Here is a 19590-nt window from a genome sequence, read left to right on the forward strand (position 1 = left end):
ACTGCTGTGTTTGAAGTGACACAGTATTCTAGTATCACAAATGAGGATGACACCCACCTGGGTATGCAATACAAATTTGTAATAATTAGTGTTTAATTTTTTTGCTATAGCTAATATGTAAAATGGAATCGATAGAGTCAAAGGAAAATACTAGGCTCTAAATCTTCACATTCCTTGCTGGAGTTACATGTAAAGCATATCTTTTCATTCAAATATTTGTTTTTCTGTTGGAAAACTCTGAAAAACACTCTGGATAATCTTAAAACACAAGAAATACTTTGGACTTGCTCAAGTATAGCTGTGACTTGATGGTCTTGGTAGCAGCTGTTCTCATTGAAATCGAGCATCCCAGTAAAAGTTGCTACTATCAGAGGTGTGGCAAATTACCATTTAACTAACAGGGAAAGGCTGACATATGCTAAGGTTCTTGAATATCCATTGGCTCAATGTTCCTCATTATTAATGTCTTCTCAGGTAAGATGAGAAAACCTCTGGAAGACACTTCGTCTTTCTAGGCCTCAATTTCTAATGTGCCAAATGAGGGAATGGAATTAGATGATGGGGGAAGTTCCTTCTAGCCTTAGACTGTATGATGTTATGGAGCAGGAGCTCTGCTCAGTTTGAGAATACACACATTTCTGCTTACTTGAAACCAATGCAAGAGGTTGTTAAATTAAACACCATTATAGATCTAGAAAGTAGTATCTGAGTTCAGCAGACTTGACAACTCTTCTCATTCTTTCTGAAATATGAATGTGGAATGTGCAGAGGGATAAAGACCATCTCTATTTAAGGGATGTGCTTGTTTATGTCTCAATGCTGGCTAAGCCCCTACGAGCCAAGATTCAGAATGCTGGATTTTTAAATACACAGTTCTTTCTTCAGTTAAGTCATCAGCATCATCCTAATAAAAACCTTATTTGGCAAATGTTCTCCTGGTCTTCTTGTACAAGAACCATTCTGTGATTAAGCTGAAGAAGTTGGCCTCCAATGCTGAAACTCCTCAGCTGTGCACAGCTCCCCCTCAAATCCCACCACCCCCCCCCAAAAAAAAAAACACTTTTTGTTTTCATTTTGAGAAAAAACAAACAAACATCTGACTCTTGAAAGAGACCAAGGAACTTATCTTGATGTTGGAAATCTGGCCACAGGCATAGAGGGAAGACTCATAGGAGGCAGGCTTTAGAATTTTCTAGCACTGATTCAAATCATTATTTGCTTTAAAGCTTAACACCTCATCTCTAAGGTAAGCCATGGAGCTCTCTGAACGCAGCAGCATCCTCACCATAGAACTCCAGCAGACTCCCATTTCTGCCTCCACTTACAGAAAACCACACACACTGCACGTGCGCATCAATTCTAGGGGGTAACCAGACCTTACTATCCAGAAAGTTCAAATGAAGGTATCTGCCCTCTCGGACAGAAACAAGATAAATCATGAAGTACTGACTGCCTTAATTAAAATCCACTGTTGAACAGGCAAACAATTATGAGATATGAAATAAGTGACCAGATATTTTGATATCTTAAAAACAAACATTCATTCACCAAAATGGAAATATTTCATTTTGCGGGTGAATAATATGGTACCAGAGCGAAACTAAGGGAGTGACAGCAATCTAAGAAGAAATAGAAAGCACAAGTAAATTTAGTATGGTACTGTACAACATTCAGAACTTTCAGTTAACCAAAGAAGTTTTCCCAAGAGAGGTAAATGGAGGCTGTTTATAGAATGTAAAATTTTTTCCTTTGTGTTTTATGTAGTAACAATAGTCTTCTGTTTCTATAGATGGCATTTTAAGGCACAGATGTACTACATCCTATACAAATCTCCTGGATGGGAATGCACATTACAGTATATCAACTGACTTCTTGCCTGGGACATACTGTTTTATTAGAAAAATTCAAACTATTGCAGGCAAAATGTTCTCTTAAAAGATTTGCTCTGCTATCCAACAATTGAGAGTATTTTATCATGGTAATACAATTCTTATGAATTTAAGAAATAAAAAAACTTCATCATGATTTTCACTCATAATTCAAATCAATGGAAAAATCTGATATGACTAGCAGAAAGCTAGTTTTTGAATTTTTTCTCTGTAAGTTGCAATTTCATAATCATAATGTTGCTCAAGTTATGAAGTAATAGATGAACCCCATCATATAATTTAAGAAGGAAATGTTGATGATAGTAACATCATTCGATATTATGCACCTTTTAAAACACTTCCTCAAATTCTCATGGATTTGAATCTTATAACATCCTGAAGGTTTGGGTAGATTTAAATATTGTTAATCATGTTTTAAAGAAGAGGGAAAAATGCAAGGAGGAAGACAACTAGCTCAAAGCTCACATAGAAAATCAACATCAGTCTATTGTGTGGGATAATTTTCCTGATTTCTCTTTCAACTGATTCATCATTGGTGTATAGGGACACAATTGATTTATGGGTGTTAATTTTGTGAAAAGGCCTTTACAATCAAAACTACAGAACACTAAAGAAAGAAGTTGAGGAAGACCTCAGAAAATGGAAAGATCTTCTATGTTCTTGGATAGGCAGAATTAATATCATCAAAATAGCCATACCACCAAAAGCGCTATACAGATTTAATGCAATTCCTATTAAAATTCCAGTGATGTTCTTCATAGAAATAGGAAAACCAATCATAAAATTCATTGGGAAAAAAATAAGAGGCCCAAACAGCCAAAGCAATCCTTAGAGAGAGAAGTGAAGCAGGAGGCATCACAATAACACACCTTAAATTACACTACAGAGCTATAGTAACAAAAAACAGCATGATATTGGCACAAGAAAAACAGGCATGAAGATCAATGAAACATAATAGAAGACACAGAGAAAAACCTATATAAATACAGTTAACTCGGGACTGGGGCTCAGCAGTAGCGTACTTGCCTTGCAAGTGTGAGGCACTGGGTTTGATTCTCAGCACCACATAAAAATAAATAAAATAAAGATCTAGCAACAACTAAGGGAAAAATATAAAAATAAATAAATACAGTTAACTCATACTAGACAAAGGCACCATAAACATACATTGGAGAAAAGATAGCCTCTTCAATAATGGTGATGGGAAAACTGGAAATCCATATGTAGTAGAATGAAATTGAACCTCTATCTCTCAACCTGCACAAAACTCAACTCAAAGTGGATCAAGGACTTAGGCACTGGAACTGAGACCCTGCACCTACTAGAAGAAAAGGTAGCCCCAAATTGCTATCATGCCACTTAGGAACCAACTTCCTCAATAAGACTCCTAAAGGGGAAGAAGTAAAATCAAGAATCAATAAATAGGATGGATTCAAATTAAAGAAACAATCAAGAATGGGAGAAAACCTTTGCCACCTACATCCTCAGATATAGCATTAATCTCCGGGATATACAAAGAACTCAAAACCTCAACACAAAAAAACAAATAACGCAATCAATAAATGGGCAAAGGAACTGAACAAGTATGGAGAGCAAATGAGCTCTCAAATGTCAGCAGGTGACAGTGTGGTGTAGGCAAAAGCCAAGCCTGGGAAACATTCCTTACCAAAGGTGAGGATGTGAGCAGCCTTGGTAAGGCCTCTGACATGAATAGTTATCCGACGTTCCAGTACAATGGGTTTTCTGGTACAGGAGGATAGCCACAGGAGGCTCCTAACACTGTAATAGCAGAACAGCTACAAAATGTTTCTAGCTCTGAAACTTTTTAGTGCAAAAGAAGCCTCCTGACAACTCACAAGTCTTGAATAATTTACAGAGCTTCTGTAGTTTACCTTTTGGATTATGAGATCCTATATAATAAGCATGCTGAGTTAGTTCTGGGTCACTATTCCTCCATCAGATGACAGTATCCCACCTGGCCCCAGCATTTCTTAAAAATGTCTCGGTGTTTTTCTTTGTCTCTGTGTTTTTCTTAATCTCCTATCGCCCCTACTCAAAATCCTTTGTTCTTGATGCACGGGTCATGGCAAACAAGCACTTCACAAAAGAAGAAACATAAATGGTCAAAAATATATGAAAAAATGTTTAACTTCTTTAGCAAAAAGAGAAATGCAAATTAAAACTACACTGAGATTTCATATCTCACTCTAGTCAGAATGGCAATTATCAAGAATACAAGTAACAACAAATATTGGTAAGGATGTGGGAGAAAATGTTCACTCATATAATGCTGGTAGGACTATAAATTCATGTAACCACTCTGTAAAGCAGTATGGAGATTCCTCAAAAAACTTGGAATGGAACTATAATTTGACCCAGTTATCCTACTCCAAGCCTTATACTCAAAGGACTTAAAATCAGCATACTACAGTGATGCAGCCACATCAATGTTTATAGCAACTCAATTCACAATAGGCAAACTATGGAACCAACCTAGGTTCCCTTCAACAGATGAATGGATAAAGTAAATGTGGTACATGTACACAATGGAACATTACTCAGGCATTAAAAAAAAAATGAAATTACAGCATTTTCTAGAAAATAGATGGACTTGGAGAATATCATGCTAAGTGAAATAAACCAATCCCAAAAAACCAAAGACCAAATGTTATCTCTGATTTTTGGATGCTAACCCACAACAAGGGAGGGTGAAGAGGGGAAGAATAGAAGTTCAGTGGATTAGACCTAGGGGAATAAAGGGAAGGGAGGGGTGAGAGGAATAGGAAAGACAGTAGAATTAATCATACAAAACTTTCCTATTCTTGTATATTAATACATGACCAGGGTAACTCTACATCCTGTAAAACCACAAGAATAGAATCCTAATTAGAATAAGTTATATTCCAGGTATATATGTCAAATTATACTCTACTGTCATATATATCCCAAAAGAATAATAATTTAAAAAAAAGAAAATCAACATCACAACTATTCTATTGTCTTCTTAACATCACCTCTGCTATTATCAAAACAGCAATACAGAGAAATAGTAGCAGTGGCAAAAATGCCATTAGCTATCATAGGTTAAGGACTGATTGTGTGCCAGGAACTATAATGAACCTAACACACACATTTACTTCATTTAATCATCACTTAGACTAGTAGTATGAGTGGATGTTGTTTTTAGCTTTTGTCACTGTAACAAAATACCTGAGATAATTAACTTACAGAAGGAAAAGGTTTACTTTGGCCCACGGTTTTGGAGGTTCAATGAAAAGATCAGGTGGCCCCATTGCTTCAGGCCTCTGTCAAGGGCAGCACATCAGAACAGGGGTGCACAACAGAACTAACTACTCACTTCATGATCAAGAGAGAGAGGAAAAGATTCAAATCCCATATTATCTTTCAAGGGCATACTTCCAATGTCCTAAAGACCTCTTGCTAGGCTCCAGCTCCTAAAGGTCTCACCAACTTCTACTAACAGGAACTTGGGAGCCAAGTCTTTGATACATGGACCTTTGGAGGGGACAATTCCAAACCTCTGCAGACTTCACCTTGTGCTATGGCTCGGGGACTAGGGTACACGAAGTTAAAGGGCCTAGTGCTTTTGATTTAGACCCCACAGACAGTCTGCCTCACGTCTGCCTGACTGCTGGGATGGTAAACTCATTCTCTCAAAGATGACCAGCGGCTCATAGTTCTCACGTTTGCTGAGAAATCACCTCCTCAGTGAGAACCTTGCAAAGCTGGCACGCCTCACTCTGCTCCACTTCTCCACGAGGGGACTGACAAGGTTTGTTTTCAATGTTGATGGTTAATATGGGCTCTACAGGCAAGGATCACTAGTTTCATTGCTTTTTTAACCAAAATATTCCAAATACTTAGACAACGTTGTTCATCTGAAATTTCTGTAATCATAGAAATGTTTGATTTCTGCACTATTCCATATGGTAGTCACAAGTCACAAGGACAGAGCTGAAATGTGGATAATGAAAGTGAATATCTATTTTATTTATTACTTATCTAGCTACATAGTTGTACTGTACAGTGTAGGCCTAGAACCACCTGGGCACCATAAGATCCCAGTAAATATTCATTAAATGAATAAATTTATAAATAAATCCTGTTTTTCTTTCCTTTTTTTTTTCTTTTTTGGTACCAGGGATTAAAACCAGGGGTACTTAACTACTGAGCCACATCCTCAGCCCTTTTTAAATATTTTATTTGGAGACACTGAGTTGCTTAAGGCCTCGCTAAGTTGCCAAGGCTGACTTTGAACTTGGTGATCCTCCTGCCTCAGCCTCCTGAGCTACTGGGATTATAGGCCTGTGCCAATATGCCTGGCTGAACCCTGTTTTTCATATAGCTTACAAACTACTTTCACTTTACAACAAATTAAATATTACATTTTTTTCCCAACAGAATTAATTGTGAAAGAATCCAGGTTAAATTTTGAAAATTCAGAAGATACAACCAAAATAGCAAGCACAGATTTCTTTCATTATTGGTTCCCTTTTGCCATTTATGACTCAAAACCTTCCAAAACATTTCCTGAAAACAGAGGGAAAGTAAAGCGGCAGTACATAATATATTCCCACAGAGGCAAAATGCATATGTAATTAAAACCATTACTATAATCACTCAATACCTTTTTGACCTTGTTTTTTTTCTCATAGGTCTCTGACAGAGGTTTTTTCTTCTGTTGAGTTGTGTCTTTGGAGAATAAATACTCAAATTCACTAGTGTCCCGAATATCAGGTTCTTCTAAGGAATCCCATAAGGTCGGTGTAGCATTTTGGCTTAAATGAGAAAATGGCAAGTTAACCTTCAGAACAAAAGCAGAAGAGAATATAATACAATTATAGCTCCTTCTAATTCATTTTTATTTAATGTAAAAAATATAAAGCCCTCATAAAGTTTGGAGGAAATCTTTTATGCTATACTTTAAGTCAAAATACACCATAAAATATTTAAACACACACAAACACACACTTCCAAAAAAAAGTATAGTCATTAGGTAATCAGAAAGCTCTAGGGAAACATTTTGGGAATAGAAGTCCTGGGACTGAGGTTGTGGTCACAAGGTTCTCCTAAATCTGGAACATTTCTATCACATGACAGGCAAAAGTGGGCATCATTGAAGAGATAACCAATTCTGAGACATAGACATTCTTAAAGGACCTGAAAATGGAGTAGTAAGGTAAAGATCTGCCCTAATTGGACTTTTTCTATGGGTTTTAAATATAATTTTCAGGATTAAGTAAACTTAGTTCAAAGTCGTTAGTATGTGTGTAGTCTGTACCCATTTAAAAGTATTTGATTAATAATACCCCACCTCCAACAGGGTGCTGTGGTGCATGCCTATAATCCCAATGGCTCCAGAGGCTGAGACAAAAGGTCTGTTTTTCTCATGAAAGATGATATTTTGGTTCTGGACACATTCCATTTTTCCTTCCACTTTTTTAAATTATAATTTTTCTAATATAATAGTTGAGCCATCTAACAATATATATAGGACATACTTAAGTTATAAAGTATAACAATATAATAAACACCTGAGAAAGCATGGCTCATCCCAAGAGCTAGAACAGTCCCAATGAGGTGAGTCATCTGTGTTCCTTCCTCAGTCACACCTTCTATGACTCAATTAATTTTGACTTGAAATCTGAATTTGAATTTCAAATTATGAAATACCATTATGGATAATATTATGTTAAAGTCTCGTCTCAGCTGCATTGAGGAAAGGGGGATCTTTTTTTGGCAGGGGGGTGAAGGGGCAGTTACCAGGGATTGAATCAGGGGCACTCGAACACTAAACCACACCCCCAGCCCTTTTTATTTTTTATTTTGAGGCAGAGTCTCATTGAATTGCTTAGGGCCTCAGTAAGTTGCTGAGGATGGATTTAAACTCATGATCCTCTTGCCTCAGCCTCCTGAACCACCGTGATTATAGGTGTGCGCCACTGCACCTGCCAGAAAGGGGGATCTTGATTAGGAGAGCGAGCCCTGGTAAGGGCTACTGGTCTGGGCTTCAGGCAGATTCTGGGCAGGTAAGCAGGAGTGCCTGCAAGGAAGTGTTGCTGTAATCAGGCAGACAGGTCACACCTATCTTTCCTCAACCTGGCTGGTCAGCTCCATTGACGCTGGACTCAGGCCAGTATGGCTAGTGTTATAATTCACTGATATTCTGGAGCAAATTGAATTTGAGAGTCAAATTGAGCACCTCATTACCATTTATGGCACAGTTTCTGTGGGAAAAGCATTTCCAATTCTAAATAAATGAATTCTGGAACACCTTCTCTGAAGAGTTGTAGGGCAGTAACAAGGACTTGCTCACACAGGATGACCTGCCATAATGGTCAACTGTTTTCTGACCACTGAACACACAATTATAGCTGAAAAGGGAAGAAAAGGTGGAAGTGGGCAGGGAAGACCAAACTTACTAGAGTAAGCTGGAAAAGTAATTAGAAGAGGATTTGTTTTTCTTCAAATGTGCCTTTCCTACTCTAGAAATCGAAAAATAGACATCAAAGAAGGAAAAGTAGCAAAAGAAAAAAACAAATCAGTTCATGCAAGTGGTAAAAAGGAATTTTGGTGGGTGAGCTGAATTCACATTTTGTTCCCGGTTTCCCAGAAGATCAAGAACAAAATTTATCATGTATCTATTATACAAAGTGCTCGCCCCTCTAGCTGCACAAAATATTAAAATATCATCTCACCTCCCAAGTGATTTTCATTTTACTCATTAGTGAATACTATTCAGACTCTCCAAATCATTTTCACTGGGGAAAATAAAAAAGCAGTTGTGCTCGCAGGTACAAAGTATTTTGAGGGACTCAAGATGAAAAGGACTGAAAGTGTGGTGCCTATAGGAAGTGGCCATGCTGGGGTCTTAACATGACCCACAGCCAGCACTCAGGCTCCAGGCTGACACATTCACCAAGTACCAGCTCTCTCGATGTCCCATTCATCACCTTTTCATTTTGCTCAAAAATAAAGCTCTAGATAGATCGAAAAACTAGGAGGAATTGAGTATTCCAAGTATTAAATTGTTTTCTTTCTCAAAATGGTGAACTACAAGGCTGAGGATGTAGCTCAGTGGTAGATCACTTGCCTAGCATACACAAAGTTCTTCTGGGTTCAATGTCCAGTGCAAATAAATAAATGGCAAATGATAAAAGGAATAAAATGTGCAACAACTATTCCCAGCCTGACTTTATCCCACCTTGAGTAGTGGGCACATGGCCCATATCTTCCAGTGAAATTGTTACATGGCTGCTATGGTCTGTGATATTGGTTGTTCATGAAGTCTCTCAGGGAATGAAGTCAGACTAGTGAGACACAGGTGTGGAACAGCTCTGTGTGCTGCCAAACACACTACTCCAGGGCCAACAGGTGGGATTCATCACCCTGGAATGACTGCACACAAATTTGAGAACACTAATAAAGGAACACAACTCAAAATAAATTTTCTGGGAACTCATTTCTCAGGACATACCTGAGTCTCAGATGGGAAAGGAGACTACTAGCATGTTAGTTAATGATAGGAGTTATTTCAAGATGATCTCATTTTTTTTAGGCATTCATTTGGGAAATTATAAGAATTGGCGTTTAAAAAATAACAAGATAGTCTACAAATAATATCTTGGTTTATTTTCACATGGTTTTAAGGCATTCTCCATTTCTCCTCCTGCAAGTTCTGGTTGTTTATAATTGTGAGCCGCATGTTATTTTGATTAGTGTCCTGCCTTCTCTAAGCAAAATGTTGTATCAACTTAAAAATTCACTACCACATCTTGATTTAGGGAATAAGTTTAGAAATGTGTTCTCTATTAATGTTCTTTGCAAACAAACTCCAAAACTAAAAAAGTGGTCAAGAAATAACTCAACATCTTTCATTGTCTTCCTGACAGGCTCAGAACCTAGGCAGAAGTAACGAGACTCAGATCTGTTTGCAAGGAAGTTTCTGAGCCACCAGATAGTGTTGCCTTTCGGGCCAAATTTAATCACAATACAAATGAAAAGGTGCCATCTGTCTATCCATGTTAGTTATACACACACTAGTACTTTCTCTGAAGGAAAACAAGGAATAAAGATGCAAGGATATGAGCAGGTAGATGAACTAGAGTTCAAGCACAGGGAATATATATTTTAGGACTTTTTTTCTGATCTAAAGAACTAATAAGTCAGCCATGTCTCATTCTTTTAACAAAAACTGAAAAATACACATAACTTAAATATCCAGAACATAAGGCTGGTGATAGCATCTAAAAACAAAACAAAATAAAAGTATATCATAAAAGATACCCTAAAAGTCCTCAGTGAATATATAGTATAGATTCAGTTTCTTTATGATTACTCATTAGTTACAGGTATACTGGAGAAGTCCCTCGCTTAGACCTGGATTCTTGTCAAATCTACAAAGTGATTATCTTAGAGAAGAATCAGACACTGAACACATGTTTCTCCCAGCATCAATTTGTAGAGTGTAACGAGAGGACCTGGTAGAGATGGATCTTCTCCCTAAACATTGCAACCTGATTATTTATCTAAGGAATTCTTGTATCGCATTCAAGTGGACAAAATCCTTAGAATTCACAAGATGAGAACAGACCAGGGAAGAGCTTACCTCTTATCACTTATTTGTATTCTAGTCCAGTACAAAGGCTTCATAGGACAACTGGGCTCAATAGCTGGTTTCCGAGGACATTGGCTAGAAGAAGAGTTGAGTCCAAAGAAGAGTCCAGGAGGAGGTGGGGGTACAAGTCCAGGGGGTGTTGGAGCAGGAGGAGGTCCCCCACTGCTGGGTAGAGCTGGGGAATTAGGTAGTGGTGGGGGGGGAGGAGGTAGGGGAGGTCCTGCACTTGGAGGTAGTGGAGGTGGTGGAGGGGGCGGAGGAGGAGGTGGTGGTGGCCCAGCAGTCACAGGTGGTGGTGGAGGTGGTGGTGGAGGCGCTGGTGGCAGAGGTCCAAGTCCAGGCGGGAGGGGTGGAGGGGGAGGGATGGTAGGGGGTAGAGGCGGTGGAGGCGGTGGAGGAGGCAGGGGTGATATCTTTTGCTGATTTGATGAGATGCCTTCCCCAGTCGGAAGTGGTACATGAATGTCTTTGTTGTCATTTGGGGGAGAAAGCTGACTTAAAGAGGAGATATTCAGCTTTTTGGGTACTATTTGGTTACTTCTGGTTGTCTTGCTTTCACCTTCACAGGGTTTGAGGAAGGTCTCTCTGTCTGTCTGGACACACACATTTCTGTAGGCCTTTGGAGGGCAGCCATCATCGGTGGAGATGCAGACATCTCTCATCTCTTCACCTCCTCCTCGCCATCTGTGTTCTAACTCGTGTTTAAGATTTTCAATGGTTTCTTCTAGTCTCGCTGTTATCACTGCATGCTCACCCCGGATATGAAATGCCTGAAGTTCAAATTGGGCCTGTAGGAAAAATCAGTGGGAAAGGAAAGCATTTATATACATATATATGTATATAAATATAAATATTTATATTTATATATAACTTTTAAATTTTATATATATATAAAAAATTCAAAATAAAAATGATCTCGATACCATCAGTGTGCCGCTGTCAAACAGCCCACATAAATGCAGTCAAATACAGGAACATTCTTTTGAGAACCCAATAGGGTGTAAATTTCACTTTATGAATTTTCCAGGGACCTACACAGTTGGGACTTGATGGGTAATTTCATCCAATCTGAGCTCATGGGAGATAATTAACTGTGGATTAAGGTTTAGAGTAAATCCGTTACTTAAGAACTTTCACCCGGTTTTCATATCAAATGCAAAACAAAATTTTTAATAAAGGTTTGAATATATCTTTCATAACTTTTGGTTTGGCTTTGGGGAAAAAAAGAGAACTACAAGAAAAAAAGTGGTTTGGAGATCCTTCTGTTTAGCTGCTATTTTTCCAAATTTTTCTTAGAAGGTCTCCTTTATCAGGTTTCTAGGACAGTACAGCAGAAATGGAGGGCATTAAAGCAGCAATGATACATATTTTTTTAAAGAGTTCCCATATCACTACTGTCCAAGATCAGTATTTATGTCTGTTTCATAATAATTTCAACATAAATATGTAGAAAAGGGGGAAACTAAAGTTCACCACTTTGAAATTTTCTACACATCAGCATTTTAAACTGTATTTTATGGGTTTTACAAAATTATTTTTCATGCTTATTTCTTCAGCTATTTTAATGCATTGAGTGTGTAGTTTTGCACACAGAGCTGGTGTGACTCTAAGGATGGAAGAAAACTTAGTTTTCAAAATCCAGTGAAATGGAAATTAAATATTTTTGGTGAGTTTGCATAATTTTTACCTCCCCCATCAGGTTATTAACTCCACAAGTTGAAATCAGTGTCAGTGCTGTCTTTAGTACACAGCATTGATGAGGTACATGGAGGAAGTCACTGTTATATCAACAATCATTGTCTCAAGATCCTTTCTATGGCTAGTTGGGTCTTTCTTCACCAAAATTTTAGCCCACAAAGATCTAAATGCAAAAGTACATATACATTCCCAAAACCTTTGATGGTGAAAAATTAAAGATATACTTCTAATGGCCTAGTTGGGCAAGATAAAGTCATAGGAAGCCTTTTTACTTTAATGTCACTTTTAATTATTTGTAATGAGGCTCAACTTCTCTCTAATGTTCATTTTCACAAGCCAATCCCTAAATACCTATAGTGAGTAGAATTTAAAGGTTTTTTTCTAAGGCTGATCTTCTTACCTGTGGACTTGGTAGCCCTAAGCCAACTCAGATGGACTAGGAGAATTCTAGGCACTGTCTATTTTGGAGTCTGGGTTTGAAAATCACACCACCTGGCTCCCACATTGGCTGAGCCACTTGTCAGCTCTGTGATCTTAGGCAGAGAACACTATGTCCAACAGTCTGAGTTTCCTCACAAGCAAAGTGAGGATAAAAGGGAGTCATCTCCTGGACTTTTATAAAGGTAAAATGAGACATTTGTATAAAACAGTAGGCACTGTGCCAGTAAGTTCTGAATAAGTATTTCTGTTACTGTTAATAATGACAATATTAGAGTGAGCGACTAACAAATTCCCATTATTCTTCTAAATTTTCAAATAATGTTACCTTAGTTGAGTCCTAGGCCTGGAACTAGGAAAAGCTTAAGGCATCAAGATGAACAATGTACCACAAATATAAAAGTTTTCCCAAGATTTCATGGGTTCCACTACCAACTGCCTGAAAGTAAATTTCAAGCTTAATCCAACTACGTGGTCAAGATCATCTCTATTTCAATAATGCACCATCTCCATCTCCATCCTCAACTCCCCAACACCCTACTCTCATTTCCACCCCAAATAATTTGCCAGCATTTAATTTAATTCTCATGACTAGTTCAGGTCAGTTACCACAGACTAACTCTTTCTTGGTATTCCCTACTAAACCTTCTTCCAAAAAGGCTAACAGTGAAATAACCTGACAGGGGTATCATTTGACTCAATCTTCAGCTTCTTCACAAGTAAAACAATTGCAAAAACATATACCACGGATATAAGACATCTCTATAATAGACATCTGAACCCTTTGTCTACAGCAAATACCTGAGACACCACTTCTCAACCAAGCCTGTTTTAAATCTGCTGATTTGTATTCCTATGTTGTTTTGGTGGCTCTGATTTAATACATGGGTTCAATATAGTGGGCAAAACACAAATTTGGCAGGTTATTTAACTTATCTGTTATATTTTTCTTGCAAGTAAAACAGGAATGATAATAATAGGATCCACTTCACAGAGCAGCAATAAGAGGCAGACAAATCTCCATATATAAAATATCACACAGAACAGCATTTGGAACATACTGCTGTACAGTTGCTGTCCTTATCATTGCCTTTTTCAGTGCCTGACAGATCAAAGGCCAGAAGGCACATCAACTTGCTAGGGACTTAGCACACTTCTCAGTATCTTGTATCTATCCTGTTCCATGTTCTAAAGCAAAGATAAGGATATCCACATCCTTCTTTCACACAAGTAGCTGTCATGCACCTTCTCATCCTACCCGGGTTCCTTCACAGCAGAGCTTTTGAAAACTGTATTTGATCCTTGCTTTATGTTTTCTCACCCTTCCCTTTAAACCAACTGCACTTAGTTTCCATCCTACTGTCCTATTAACACCATGGTTTGACTGTCACCTTCAATCAGCATTTTTCAGTGGTTTTGCCCTCTCCTCTTGGCACTGTTGCATGTCCCTTGAAATTGCCTCCGCTTCCTTGGACGTCTGATTCTACACTCTACTCCTCCCACCCGCCTGGTGTCTGCATTCACCCTCTTCCTCCATTCATGCTTTGAATACTGATCCCCAGGCATCTTCCTTGCCATTTGTTTTCTCTCTCAGTTTCTAGGTGGTTCTATGTCCTTATATGGTAAATAAAATTCATTCACTATACGCTGGTGACTTCTAAATTCATACCTTAAGGCCATCATTCCAACTACCCTTTCAAACCAAAATCTACCTGCATATTTAATCAGCTCCCTCAGACTCAACATGTCTGAAATTGAATTCATTGTTGCTGAATCTCAATTTCTGCCCCCGCCCCATGAATTTCCTCTGGTAGTTAGTGGCATCATCACTCACCAATTACCACATCTAGAGACAGGGTAACATGCTGGGTTCACACTCAATGAACTATTTGTTTTTCAATAAGTTTCAGAGATTTTTCTGATTCATTCCTTTGTTTTCATCTCCACAACCTCAACCTTTCACTAGGTCGTCTTTACCCAGACAGTAGCAAAAGCCACCTAAGTAATGTTTTCTGACCCAAGTTTAGCCAACCCTGGTTCCAGGAACATTTTTCAAAAAAATAAATACATACATTTTTCCTTAAAATGCCTTCACCACTTAGCCACTGCTTAAACAATGACAATGGGGCATTTTAGCATAGGCAGCATTTCTCACCTGTTTTCTGCCTACTTTATCCACTTTGGATTCTTACCCCTAACCCAGAGAAGCCCTAGATTCCAGTCTTACATAACATTACTTCCTGCCTCTCCCAGCACCATGCTCTTCATGCCTGTGGGGCTTTGCAAATACTATATTCACTCAGTACCCTTCTTCTGCTGCAAACATCCAAGAAAAGGGGTAAATTGCCAAATACAGAGTATGAAAGGGTTCCTCACAAACCATACCCACAGATATGGAGAACAACCAAATAAGGAAAACAGTGCCTTTCCATAGACTCCACACCAATATGCTGAGATGACAGTAAGAAGCCCTGTTGATTGCTAAGATTTAAATGTCCCTGTGTCAGACAAAAACAACAACTTACCTTTGTTCTTTCCTGCTTCATGATCCCCCTTTGATTGTTCCAGTTGTGGTGCATTCATGAGCTCAGCATAACACAGTAATTTGAAGTGATTAAAGTAATAAGACCTTCATTCATTCCATATCTGTCCATATCCTATCAATTATTTCTAATTGTGCCCCGCTGTATGACAAATGAGGTATCACAGGTCCATGCATACCATGAAATAAGCTTTACAGAAAGCTAGTTTTTAACCCTATTTGTCACTCTACTACCTGTTAACTTCAACTTCTCTGCACATACAAACTGTGAGCTACTTCCCCTTCTTTCTCTAGCTTCAGTTTTAAAGACACTGGTAATGATGTGGTGATTCAAACATGGGGCAGAACTTTGTTTGAAAATTATATACTTCCAGACAATACTTGCCCAGCATTCTGGTAATCTTTATGAACTATCCTTGGCCTTGTTTCTCTATTTTTTTTTTTATCTCTCCTAGCCCTGGCATTGGCAGACAAAACTAAAAATAAAGGTAGACCAAGGGAACATGCAAACTGCTTTACTTGCACATTAAACACACTTGTAAGCAGCCGACAAGCAATTATAAATTCTCTATACATTTTTAGGTAAGTATTCTTTAGGACATATGAGGCCCCACCAGTTTTTCTCTCCTGGATTCTCCCTGCTAAAGGTCCATTGCATTGTCCCCAGTACATTATCTGAAAAGAGACAGCTTTGACATATTTCCAGTCTTCCCCAAGTTTTATCTACATTCCTCTACTCATAACTTGTTCCCTTCTATTATTTTCACTTTTGGTCATATCCTTTTCCCACCTGCAACAGTCTGTTGATCTACAGCCATCTCCTAAGCAAGATTAAAACTTTAAGAAGGTAACTATTAAATCATTCTGTTCTCTTTCATTTGTACTATGTCTGTTGGTCTACTGGAGGACCTCTTAGTCCAACTACCCAATAGAATCACCTGGAAAGTTTGGTAGAAGATACTGGCAATCAGACCCATTTCCAGAGATCCTCACTTAATCAGTCCAAGATAGTACCTCACACTGGTATCCTTAAAACTTTTCAGGAGATTTCACTAGGAGCCAGAGTTGAAACCAACAGCAACTTTAGTCTGTTCTAAAACAACAGCTCAGATAGTATGACATCATAGTATCAGTGGGTTCTTTTTGGAAATGACTTTTACTTGCATTATTTCAGAATCTTCATGGGAACATGTGTTATTTTAAAAAGCCCCTTCCTAATTCTGATATGTCCCAATTTGGGGGAGCTATCCCTTCATTACCCATGTTGAGAATAATTATTCTACAAACAGACAAAGCTAAATTCTTTACATGATACTCCTGGATCTTCAGAACTTGACCCCTACCTACTTTTCCAGACACATCTCTATTCTTTCCTTGTTGCCCCAGTACAGCTCACAGGTATGAATAACTCCCACATCTTCATGCTTCTGCACATGCTGTTTCCTCTCCTTAGGACACCTTTTCTCTCCATTTTCACTTAGTGGAAACCATAAAGAAATATCCAGTAAAGCTCAGCTGAATATTTTTTTGATTTTTCTTAATAAGTTTTCCTTTGTCTTTGTTGCCAACAAACTTTCTAGGTTCATACTACATGACAGTCATTTATAAGTTTATCTTCTTCGCAAATCTGAACGCTCCAGGCAGTGGGGGACCACACCTTATTTGTGTTTAAACTTCCAGAACATTACACACTCTGGCTAATTAGTGATCCACAACTGCTTACTGAATTGATGATTTCTTCAGCTGAAAATATGAAGACTTCCTTGTTCCTCTGTATTACCCACACAGGGACACTGGAAGCTCCAAAATACAATAAAAAGAGATGAAGTCCCCTTCTATCTTTGATATTCCCATGTACAGCATAAGTGATAAGGCCTCATGGTCATCACTTCCAGACTAATGCAAACTGTTCAGAGCAGTCATACTATTCTGTTTTCTGCCCGCTTTTCCCATTTTTTGGCCATGAAAATTCAGATGAAACATTTAAGTTTTGTTTTTAAAGAAAGGTTCTAAACATTGACGTAAATCATATTTAGTTTTCATAATTCAGAATACTTGATAGACAAGTGTTCTACCCATAGCAAGTGCAGAGGATATTCCCATACGTATCATAAACTGTCCAGTAGAACTTAACCACATCTGTGATTCTAATCTGATTAGGAAATGGGCTTTGGGTAACTCCCCCAGTCTCCTCTGGGGCTGGCTCTCCTTCACCTACCAAATCCTCATTAATTTTTAATATCCTCCACCTTACCACTGCTTAGAGATAGCATCGAAGGAACACAGGGTACTGAAACCCAAGCAACAGAGGGAAACTTTTGCTTGTCTGGTCTCCACAAGCATGTCTGTCAAAAAGAAGATGGAAAAGTGCCTACTGATGAAAGACACCGTGTTGGTGCCAAGCACTGCAGAAAAACCACCCTTTGGCATTTTGTTGTTATGAACATTCTCTCTCAGGGGTACTGCCAGGTCCAGTAAAAAAGAAAAGAAAAATCAGGATATCTGCTACACAACTTAAGTAAGCCAATCTTTTTCAGGGACTGTTCCAAATTCTACATTCATGGGTTTTTGGAGAAAGCTAGATAGCTCCTAGCTTTCTAGCTTCACCACTTCAGAAAAGTGTGGTGTGAGCATAGAGAAGGGAAGGAAAGAAAAATAGGGCTGAAGAATACAAAGCACCTCAAAGGGCTGGGATTCCATTCTTACAGAGTGATTGGGCAAGGCAAGAAGGTAGTGGATCTTTGTCTTTGGATATGTGAGCAACGGGGTCCTTTCTGGGTTTTTATTTTTGAAGGCTGCATAAGAACTTCAATAATCCCTTATTTAATTGTTTTATCTTTGCTACTGCAGAAACAAAAGTCTCCACTAATAAAAAGAGTGGCATTGGGTTTGATGAGAACCCCATAAATTAACAATAACTGGTTTTAATTAACTGTTATCAATATTTTTTTTCTTATCAGAAATAAAAGCACATCAAGTTACAAGCAAAAGGGCATCTCAGGGACACTCAGAAACATGAGGCACATCTGATATATCACTGTAATTAGAACTTACTAAGAAGGATAAAGAAATAGAGAAACAAGGCAGGAAAAGAAGGGGAAAAGACAATTGATAGGGTAAAATAGCACTAACATTGCCTCGGGAGTAAAACCCAGCGCATGAAATTCTAAAGAGTACAAAGTGACATTACATCAGTATAAATACTTCACTCATCTGCCATGAGGATGCTCAGTGAAGACCAGGGTAAGAATGCAACTATCATGAAATGAGCATGGAAAGCACTGCCGGGGCTTTCATTTAGCCCTTACAACTCAGTGAGGCAGACTTGGGCGGTAAGGTGGGGGGCCCTGTGTAAATTCCCACAACAGGAAAATGGATAATAAAGAATGCAAATCCAGTGTGAGATTCAAATTCATGTTCTTTCCACTGTGACATGTTGAACTGATTACAAATGACTCCTCAACTTGATAGTGAATAAATTAATCATGATAACTAATAATAATTAATGACTAATAATATTATATATCACCATTATATAAAAATCTTTGTAATACATTTGGTATTATATCAAAGCATATAATTTTGGCAATCACCTGAGAATTGCTGATCTTTTTCCAGATGAAAAAAGAGGAGCATGAAGTAATTAAGAAAACTGCTTATAAGAAATAGACTTCAAGACTACTGTTCATCTTACCATTCATTCTTAGTATTTTTAATGTTATGAAATCAGGATACTAACACAAAAATAGAAATTTTAAAAAAAATATTTGTCTTCTATCTTTCTGAAAAATAACTGGAGTCATTAAATAAATAATAGATATGAAATTGTTTGGTTCCCAGGTATATAGTGGGGAAAAGCATTGGCTAAGTGTCAAAAGACCTAGCCCCTTCTCTTGGCTACCTCAGTCATTGGTTACCTGCCATTAGCCAACTTTTAAATTTCCTCTTAGCTTCATTTTATTGTCTGAAATTAGAGGTTTAAAACTTAATCACTGTGCTCACTTCAGCAGCACATATACTAAAATTGGAATGACTCAGAGAAGATTAGCATAGCCTCTGTGTAAGGATGACATGCAAATCCCGTGAAAGATTCCATATGCTAATAAACAAAAAGGACTTAACCTCCAAACTTTCCATTAGTTCTAAAAATTAATAATTTCCACACTCAAGACTTCATCAAATTTCATTCTCTTACAACTTCCTTAAATACAGTTCTATTCATGAAACTGTAAAGCATAGCATTATTTAATTCATATAATAAGAGTCTCAATTCAGATGAAATGGAACACTGGTTTTGAAAGGCAATAATTTTAAGAATCAAGTACAAGCAAATATAACTATGAATAGTCACCCTAGGAAAATAGGAACAAATGTTGGAAATCTGC

At 38.0% G+C, this 19590-nt stretch overlaps 1 protein-coding gene and 1 non-coding gene across 18 annotated transcripts in view; one reads left to right on the forward strand and one right to left on the reverse strand.

The window, feature by feature from the left end:
* Fmn1 (formin 1) overlaps positions 1-19590 on the reverse strand; it is a 395944-nt gene that overhangs the window by 190557 nt on the left and 185797 nt on the right. For 14 of the 17 annotated variants that reach the window (XM_078049877.1, XM_013363695.4, XM_040274260.2 and 11 more), the window contains 2 exons: positions 10519-11315; positions 6538-6688 (listed from right to left, as the gene is read on the reverse strand). The exons of the other annotated variants lie outside the window; for them this stretch is intronic. In XM_078049877.1, the coding sequence (XP_077906003.1) occupies positions 6538-6688; positions 10519-11315 (948 nt within the window). The remainder of the gene's footprint in view (positions 1-6537; positions 6689-10518; positions 11316-19590) is intronic. 17 annotated transcript variants of the gene reach the window in all.
* Positions 19200-19307, forward strand: LOC120886942 (U6 spliceosomal RNA). The gene has a single exon (XR_005730127.1). It is a non-coding gene; the product is annotated as a U6 spliceosomal RNA (small nuclear RNA).

Source organism: Ictidomys tridecemlineatus, chromosome 5 (genome assembly GCF_052094955.1).
Source record: "Ictidomys tridecemlineatus isolate mIctTri1 chromosome 5, mIctTri1.hap1, whole genome shotgun sequence".
NCBI classification, from domain to species: Eukaryota; Metazoa; Chordata; class Mammalia; order Rodentia; family Sciuridae; genus Ictidomys; species Ictidomys tridecemlineatus.